The following is a 9,694-nucleotide window of genomic DNA, read 5'->3' on the forward strand; positions in this document are numbered from 1 at the left end:
ACCCTCTGTGCTAAACCATTGATGAAGATATCTTGAGGATAGCAACCTAAATAGGGAGGAAGTAGCTGTACATGGCTAGAAATTACAACACCACCAATCAAATTTGGACCAAACCATAGACACCAAAATACTACCAAACCTTTGTAAGATCATCGAGAGTGAAGCTATCTCACTCTATTGATGTAGTCTCTGATTGATTCTTTCTCTTTCTATTTGACATGGTAAAGTTGATCGACTAGGTTATTCCATCAAGTTCCTTGGTGGGAGTACCCAATTGTGAAAGCAATCTTTAGGGTGTCAAAGTTACCCTTGTCTTTTGGTTTTGGTGAGATCAGAGCCATTGACCTACCTTTACTTCCATGGTAAGGCTAAAGGAACTCACCCATATAAGGTCATCAGGCCATTCACATGTGGCTCCTATCTAATCAAACACTTCCAAGTGTGTAATGGGGTCTCCAGTCCCGTTGAACTTAGGTATTCAACCTTGCAGAATGCCTTATATGGAGAAAAGCATAAAAACTTTAACACGATTTCCATTGTTGAAGGATCACGACCCCCACCATCAAGGTATAGGGCCTATCAAATGAATCCCAAATACTCCAGAATCGTCAGATACAAAATTAACAAACTCATCAAAGCTAGATTCATTTACAAGATAGAGCACTCCTTATGCTTAAAGAAAAATAGAAAGATCAAGGTTTGAGTTAACCTCAAAAAGGTTAAGCAACCATGGTGAAGGACCATTACCCACCATTACCATTCATTGAGCATGTGCTTCAATGAGTAACAAGCAAGGAGGCCTACAACTTCCTTGATGGCTCCCGCGCTATGATGAAATGAAACTAGACGACTTCATTTACATAGAATGGGACACTTATGCATATAGGGTTATGCCATTCATCCTATCCAATGCCCCATGACTTTCTAAAGCCTTATATGGACAACATATAATAAGAAATACCTTAGGGAGTTCTTTAAGGTTTTCATGGATGACATTTGTGTCAATTCCAAATGGAAAGCACATGTTTGGTTCCTGAGGAGGGAACTAAAAAGATGCAGATTGTGCATAATATCCCTTCACCCACTCAAATACCAGTTTTGGATGAGGCATAAAGTATATCCTCACCATGATTAATCTTTGATGTGGAGATAGATAGGTACAATCGACCTCTTCCTCCTTTTCTGCCTCAAGCAAAAGGTTTGCTAGTGAACTAGGTTGACCATTTCCATTATGAACTCCATAGCATCTGTGTGAACCTAGCTAGCAAGTTTGAAGCAACCCCATTATCCTCTTAGGAGGGTTCTCTACTATGCTGCAAGATGGGAAGAGCTCCTCGAACCCTATAGTTACCAAAGTGCCACCACCCCAAGTGCAACAGAGTGACAAACCCCAATAGCTCCCTCTCCCCTACCTCCTACTAAGACTCCTAAACCTAAAAAGTAGGCTGGATCAAGAGACCACTACCACATAGACCTTTACCGATGGACACTCTCATACAACTGGTAGTTGTAAACAAGCACTAGAGGCCAAGACACATAAGAAAACTTGAGGTCCTACACACTGAACTAGAGAGAGCTTGGGCAACCACAGCATAAACATACAAAGAATGCACCCTAGTTATACTACTAGCCACAACTAGGCACAACAATTCGTGGAGGTCCACAACCAAATGTTCAAGTAGTTCCGAGATTTCTAGAGATCGATTGAAGCCAAGGACCAAACCATCACTCTAATTAAAAAAACTATTACAAAGATGAAGGCTAACCCCCAACTCACATAGGTCACCTTGAAGGTAGAACAGAAGGTCAATAGCCTTATGGATGTCACTTCTAACTTGCCCAACCTCGCCATCCCTCCCCAACCACCCTCTAGCCTCCTTGAGCTATAACATAGGACCCTTCACCTTAACCTCCACCAACACAATATCTTCCTTGATGATGCCTATTGCCATCTCACTGTAAAGACACCACTACCTACACACCTACCATCAGCATCCTCATCTTGTACCATAGAATTTGGAAGCAGCTACAAGCAATTGATGCATACCAATAGCAAGCACCACCTTTCACCACGGTGCATGTGATCTACCCCCAAAACATTCCTCCTCGGAGAATATAAGGAGGCCCTCGAATTGTATCAATCCATGAAGCCATCACTCGTCGAGGTAAAGGAAGAGGAAAAGGACACCATGGACATTGCTAAGGACAAGAATGATGATGATGTGTCCAACAAAGAATGTCCAAAGAAGGCCCCCAACAAGATCAATCGTGAGTGGCCCCAATGAAACACACCAAGACCCTTTAACATTGGGCCCCTCTTCAACTACACTTGCTCCTAAAACGTATGCCAAATGCAAGGAGAGAGAACGTGCCTTAGTTCCCCTTCCCTTGGACCAACCCTCTACATTAGCTCCCCCTCTACATTGGCTCCCCTTCCCTTGGACCAACCCTCTACATTAGCTCCCCCTCTCCTCACCTAACTCCCACACCTTGGATTACCCCACCTACATGTCTAGCATCGCTGTCACCCCTCTCATCTCCCAAGTCACCCCACCATTGACATCTCTCAGGGACATCCTCAATGGACTCCCCAAGGCCTTAACCTTGCAAGATGATCACAGCTCTCTCCCATCACGTCTTGGAAGAAGACAAAATCCCCAAAAACCCCAATCGAAGAGCAATAGTAGCAAATGCACCCTCTAATTGCCCATTTGATTGGCATGATCCTCTTGACTAGATTGAGAGCCAAAGCTTTTAAATTCACAATTCAATTATTGAAGCCTTGATGATATCCACAAGAATCCATACCTCTAGCACATACTCATGTGTCTATACTTTAAAACCCTGATGGATAAGTCCATTTTATTCCAAGAATAAGTGTATTTATTACAAAAATGAAAACGAGGCTAGTGAAAAGGATCAAACAAGCTCTTGCATCATCTCCAAGAGCACTTCATCTCATTGTATGAAGGATGATACTGACTCAAATGATTTTTTCTATAAGGGTGAAAAGTAGGTAGCCAAGGCAAATACATTTTCCAACATCTAGACATAAAAAGGGAACATCTAAACTTAAGGCTAAAAGTAAGTAACCAAGGCAAATATATTTTCCAATATCTAGATATAAAAACAAACATCCCATTAAAACACTATGGAAAGCCTTAAATGTAGTTCACACAAATTTACTTAACTGTGAGAGGTGTGAGAAACCTATCATGAAGCTTGAAAATCAAGATGGAAATAAGCCATTATAAGTAAAGAATCTAAACAAGGAATTCATAACTTACAAAACCAACCACACATATTGAGAAGAAAATTACATTCTCAAAATTCAATTGCTCGCAAATTGAAAATGATGCAAATTATATATGCTTTTCACTTTTGATGACTCGTGTATCAAAACTATTCAACTTATCCATGAGGGATAAAATAACACATATTCTTCATGCATATTATTACCACCTTTCTCCTATTCAATAAGGTCTATGTTGCATAAATGAGCATAAAATACAATTAAAAAAGCACAAAGAGATTATTTATTGTACACAATGAAGGTAACAAAAAGTGGCCTTTCATTGGAAGGAACATCACTTGTGTACAAAAACTATTCAACTAACCCAAGCATAGTAAAATAGCACTAATATTCTTTATGCATACTATACCACCTTTGTACTATTCATTAAGGTCTATGTTGGGTAAATAAGCATACAATACAATAAAAAAAGTACGGTGAAATTGTTTGTTGTACAAAAGTAAGAATGAACCTAACCAAAAGTGGCCTTTTAATGGAAGGAATGAACCTAACCAAAAGTGGCCTTTTAATGGAAAGAACATTGTTTACTATACAATGGCAAACCATTATGTTTTGTTTCAAATTGTAAACTTGTCAAAAACTTAATCTATATTCTATTTTGCAAGTAATATATCCCGTTTTTTTCTTGGGAGGAGAGGATGCAAAAAAGAGGCACTTGGTTTCAAAATTGAGCTTGTTGACAAGTGAAGGCCCTAATTCCCATAGATGCTAATAGGATAAACCAAGAAAGAAGATAGCAAGCTCAACCATCGTAACACGTTCACTTATTTAGAGAAAGAGAATAGAGGGTCTAGAATATGTTTAGATATTGTAACGTTAACTAAACTTATAGAACATCTATCATTTAATAAGGTCACTACGGCGAACTCTTGAACTCATTGATGATGAAGAGAATGCCTTCTTTAACTTCTTCAACATACATGCCTACAAAAAAGTGAAAGCAATTATATCAAATCATTTAAATATATTAGCCTGCCAATTTAAGAAGTCAACTAAGCTTGTATTTAACATTAGACTTGAGAAATTTCTTTGAGGCTATGCAAATATAAATAAGATACTACGAGCATTTTCCAATACCCAAGTTGATTGGAGCCTAGGCCTTCAACACATTACATGCAACTTGGCCATGTAATTTTTAACTGTGCCTACTTCGGCATAGTTGGATTAGAAAAAGAAAGGGCCATTGCCATTGCATCAAAGTGATGCAATGCTCTCGCTTGGTGGGAGTGGCAAACTCTTGGAAGCGTTTATTTCACATGCAACTGATATGGGGCATAAGTTCAAATCATGACACCTATATGCGTGTGTAAGCATGTGCATGTGAGTCCACACCTACATGGGTGTGTAAGCATGCGCATGTGCTATATGGGTGTGTAAGCACGCGCATGTGGGTTCACACCTAAGCCTATGTAAACGTGTGTGTAAGTACCCACATTGAAAAGAAAATGACACTAACCTTAGTGTGCCTCTTCACGAGAGAACTAAACCGCTCTTAAAACGAACAAATTTTCACTAATAACAAACGGCTTAGATGTCGTCGGAAAGATACTTACGAATAAGACTCGGGTCCTGCGCAGTCTTCTGAAAAGCTTCCATCTTCTACGCATGCCTTGTCTTGCAGATCTTTCTCCTCTCTTCACATGAACAGAGGCGGGTACACAGTGCTGTGGGTTTTTGCTGTCATCTGTACCCACATGGTGCTTCACGCCAATCAAACCGTCGGCGTCCATGGCAGCTGCAATCTTTGCTGCGAATCTGAGCTCCTTCTTGGGCATTTCACGGACCTTCTCGTTAACCGAAACCCAGCTTCCACCATCACTAGATTTGTGAAGAAGCAAGCTTTGATCAGCATCCATGGAGTCCTCCTGCAGCAATCTGCTGTTCTTCTTAGCTTGATTGCTCGGCCAATAAGGCCCTTTGCGTAGAGCCTTCAAAAACGATAACCCAAATCTAGGTTTGGAGGGTTTTTCAACTACAATACCACCACCACGACCATCATCATCATCAGCATCATTATGGACGGCAGTGAACTGGAGTCTAGGGCTTGCATATTGGAGCTTAGAGGAGCAACCACGCGAACCCTTTAATACTAAACCCACATGATTAATGCGCTGAGGTGCAGGCAAGCCGTCTGCGGAGAGTGATGAGCTATCAGAAGAGAGGCTATGGGAGGAGCCAGAGGAGGAAGAAGAGGGGGTGATCACACTGTCACTGAGCATACAAGCACGAGCTAACGGTGGAGGGCTACTCTTCTCTCTCATGGTTGTAGCTGCGAGAAGCTAGAGACGACAGGGATCAACGAGAAGCTAGAGACGACAGGGATCAAGGCTGAAAGCTAAGAAGAGCTCGACCAGCTCAGAGAAGCACTATCAACAACAACAACATTCACCTCGATGTTGGCCCTGATTTGATCTGTCCTGAAAGAGAGGAATTATTGCACTGTTTTGTTTTTTTTTTGTATAATATATACCTTTGTTGTTTCCTTCCTCTGAGCTGAAAGTGAAAGAGCGCACTATTTCAAAACTTCGCTGCGGACGCGCCCTGCCATGGGCTGCGTCTCCTATGCCCCAAAAAAACACAGCGAGAACACCAACGTTGTCAGCCCCGCTTCAGAAGTATTTTAATTTTTCACCCTTCCTTCCTCTTTTTTAATTCTAGCTCAACCTACAAGCAAGCTGACATACCTCACTTTATTACCATTTCTTAGTGGCCTGGTGGCTTGGGCCTGTAGATTGTGACAATGTGACTCATCACGCCTAGGCCTCTCTGTACCTCATGACTCATGAGTCTAACTCTTATTAAAGTGCCTTGATGGAAAATTGAAAGAAGTCAAGACTCAAGCCAAGAGCTCATACTTTATGTAGGTACATACCTCGTACCACATAGTAAATGACTTAAAATGTTTATACCTATTAGAGCCCCATCTCCACATAGTAAATGACTTAAAATGTTTATACCTATTAGAGCCCCATCTCATGCACGCAAGCCGGAGACAGTGCTCCAAAAAAACCCGGGTTTAGTGTAATATCACCTTCAGATTTAAAAAATACCTACAAAATTATAGGTTCAAGGTGCCAACACTTGCAAAATTTGAGGGAATATAGTACACATACCTTCAAAAATTAAAAAACTCTTCATTGATAATTTCTTAAATTTATATATGAAGGTTTTCTATTTTTTAAGAAAATAGTTTTTTTCGAGCACTGGACGGAGAGCGGTTGTACGAGGAGTTTATTAGCACCATAATGGAGTGGTCCCACAAACGAGGAATTTTAAAATTTGAGGAGATGGAAGTCTTCGTTTCTTGAGGGCCATTGCTCACCTTGTCTTCATGCTTCTAGCCTCGCCTCTGTGTGGAGTTCTCCAAGGTGAGCCCCCCATTGTGGGGCCACCCCCTCCCTTGAGAAACATTCCATTCATGGCAAGGCTTCTCTAGTTTAGGATCAAGGGATTGTATGTTGCATGGCCTCGGTGCATATTTCCCCTCTACCTCCCATCATGAAAATGCATGTTAACCGATTGTCACTTTAGATGGGACAACTAGCACAAGTTTCCCCAAATCCTCCGATATTCGACTTTCCTTCCGCGGGCGGACGATGCACATGCTGAGACCCAGAGAAACTTTGTTCTCTCTCTCTCTCTCTCTCTCTCTCTCTCTCTCTCTCTCTCTCTCTCTCTCTCTCTCTCTCTCTCTCTCTCTCTCTCTCTCTCTCTCTCTCTCTCCCCTTGTGCCATTTCATTCCCCCATTGAATCATTAGACAAGTGACCCATGACTCAACTGTGTTTGAAGAACTTGGGAGTCAAAGTACCGTTCCTTTTGGAGGAGGAAGCCGGCGTCAACTAAGGGACCTCCTTCAGCTACTACCCTCTGGCCTTAGGCCGCCCAAAAATTTTCCTATAAACAAAGGAGGAAACAAGGATGATTCTAACAAACTTGGAGACTCAAGCAAGAAAGGTATGTCTGTCTCAATCTCCCTTCCTCTCCATCTGGTTTGAGATTGGGTTGTTATATACTAGGTAAGGGCATTGATTAGACTTTGCTTTGGTTCCTACCCGACATTGGAAGTCCTAAAAATCTAGATTAGGGGTGATTGGGAAAGCAGAGGTCATGGCTATAAAAGACCCTGTTTCTACCTGATAATAAAAAAACCCTGTTTCTACCTGATAATTATTGCATTTTTCTGTTCAAAGCTGAAGAAATGACACTCAATGTTGTTGGTGCTAGGAGTGGTCAATGGACATGGTTCAACTAGCATAAACTACTGAACAAAATCTAAATATTGTTTATGATCATTTCTTTTCCATGTTTAGCTCTCCTCACCTCCAATTTGAGGAAAAAAGGAAGGCGTGTGGTGATGCCATCTCAAGCTCCAAAAGGAAGGTTGTCCCTTCTTCTCTAGCAGCCTTCTTGGATGCTCCCTTCTTTGCCCAGGAATTAATAAATGCTATATAGAAGCTAAAGAATAGGAAAAGCCTTGGGATTAACGGTCTCCCCCCCCCCTCTAAAATTTTCAAACCTTTCAAAGAACTTTTGGTCCCTCCCCTAATGAGAATCTTTTATTTTCCATGTTTATGATCATTTCTTTTCCTTGTTTAGCTCTCCTCCCTTCTAGTCCGAGGAAAAAAAGGAAGGCAAGTGTTGCCATCTCAAGCTCCTCCTTCCCTAATAGCCTTCTTGGATGCCCCCCGTCTTTGCCCAGGAATTAAAAAATGCTATATAGAGAGGCTGAAGAATGGGAAAAGCCCTGGGATTGACAATCTCCCCTGTTGAATAATTCGTTAAAACTTTCAAACAACTTTTGGTCCCCCTGCCGCCCCAAAAAAGAGGATTTGGGAAGAATCCCTTAGATATGAGGGCCTCCCAGGATTCATAAATGAAGACATTATTTAACTTATTCATAGAGAGAAGAGAAAAACATCTGCTCTAATTAGAGATCAATCACTATGTTTAATATATTGCCTACTATAAGATTTTTAGAAAAGCTCTAGCTCTCAGGTTCATAATCCATTTAAATTCTTGGACTAGCTCGAAATAAAATGGCTTTGTAAAAAGGGAGATTTATTCTAGATGTCATCATTGCTCTTTGGGAAGGGGTCGACCGTTCCAAAGAAACCAACCAATATTTTTTACAAAATTGATTTGGCAAAGCTTATGATATGTTGGAATGGCCCTTCATCTCAACAAACAATCTTTAAAGGATATGGGGGCTTAACCCCCCGCTTCATTTAAGGTAGTATGTACCTTTTTAGGTAATGCCCGAACCATGATATTTGCCAATGGGATATTTGTTGAGATTTATGGTACCTCCTACAAGAAGCTAACTAGTCTAATGACACACTAAACACACACTAATGACACATGATTAACTTAAACCTATGATGGATGATGCCTAAACATGATCATCATGAGAGTATATGAAGTAATGTGATGATCACAAGCTAATTAGGTTGCAAGATAGATTAACTTGCACTCATAGAGACGCTTGAGATGTGCTTGTACTTCCATTGCTTGAAAATGACTTCTTTGAGAATCTTGATGATGGGTAGAGTACATCTTTGCTTGTTCTATGCATGTGGGATAATCCACTTTGGCCATATGGCTTCATCCTTGTCTACTCACTCCCTACCTCTACATGTGCTCTATGGCACCAGTGACCACACTTCTCAACACCCCCCCCTTGCCAAATCTTCGGGCTACTTAAGGTGGTCGAATGCAAGGTTTTACAACACATTTTTCACCCCCTTGATATAGAGACTTGACGTATCTTTAAGGTCTAGAGGTCTCTTCTAAGAGTAGGGTTACAATAATAATTACCCCCCTGGGTCCTCAATTGGCTACTCTCAGGTGGTCGGGTAGATACACATAACAAATGAGATGAAATGATAACATGGGTGTCTACTCATATGGTGACCCCTCTTTTACAACAGATAGCTAGGGTAGTGGTGGTGTTTGTCTCGCTCTTTAGAAGAGTTGCTCTCTAGGGGTCTCTTCGTACTTGGTGGTCGAAGTAGTCCCGTAAAGTTTTCTTCGCTTTTCTTTAATCTGCAATCTTATTCTTTGTGTTGCCTGAACTTGTTGCACTTTGGCTTGTCTTTGAAACCTGTATTCATTTTTGAAAGTTCCCTTTCCTACCACAATTATGACATTTCAAATTTGTTTTGTTGAACAATGCATGCTCAACGGTGCTTGGATTGCTTCCTTTAATTCTCTCTCCTTCTCCAAAAGGGAGGAGACACATTCATCAAATGTTGGCTCTGGTAGATTCTTCAAGGTTGTGGGACAAGTGCATTGTATTCCTTCGGCATTCTTTTTAAGATTATTGCAACTGCATCTTTATCTCCAATCCTAGAATCTATGCTATCTAACTAGGTCATGGTGC

At 41.1% G+C, this 9,694-nt stretch overlaps 1 protein-coding gene across 2 annotated transcripts; it reads right to left on the reverse strand.

Moving 5' to 3' along the window:
* Nucleotides 1–3,575: 3,575 nt before the first annotated feature.
* Nucleotides 3,576–5,869, reverse strand: LOC147609851 (uncharacterized). Of its 2 annotated transcripts, XR_015264169.1 has the most exons (3): nucleotides 4,867–5,869; nucleotides 3,801–4,237; nucleotides 3,694–3,764 (listed from the first exon to the last, which is right to left on the reverse strand). XR_015264169.1 is itself a non-coding variant. In XM_086787052.1 (2 exons), the coding sequence occupies exons 1-2, from the start codon at nucleotides 5,572–5,574 to the stop codon at nucleotides 4,154–4,156; spliced, it is 792 nt and encodes a 263-aa protein (XP_086643178.1). In that variant the 5' UTR covers nucleotides 5,575–5,869; the 3' UTR covers nucleotides 3,576–4,153. The 2 variants fall into 2 exon arrangements, 1 of the variants encoding a protein (XP_086643178.1); XM_086787052.1 differs by having other exon boundaries at nucleotides 3,576–4,237.
* Nucleotides 5,870–9,694: the final 3,825 nt, after the last annotated feature.

Source organism: Cibotium barometz, chromosome 50 (assembly GCF_041138505.1).
Source record: "Cibotium barometz isolate CiBa-2024 chromosome 50, ASM4113850v1, whole genome shotgun sequence".
Taxonomy (NCBI): Eukaryota; Viridiplantae; Streptophyta; class Polypodiopsida; order Cyatheales; family Cibotiaceae; genus Cibotium; species Cibotium barometz.

Excerpts from the sequence above, each read along its gene's own strand:
- LOC147609851 (XM_086787052.1), bottom strand. The coding sequence starts at position 5,574 with ATGAGAGAGAAGAGTAGCCCTCCACCGTTAGCTCGTGCTTGTATGCTC. Across the intron at positions 4,238-4,866 it reads GCAGGACCCGAGTCTTATTC|GCATGTATGTTGAAGAAGTT; the intron begins GTAAGTATCTTT and ends ACTTTTTTGTAG.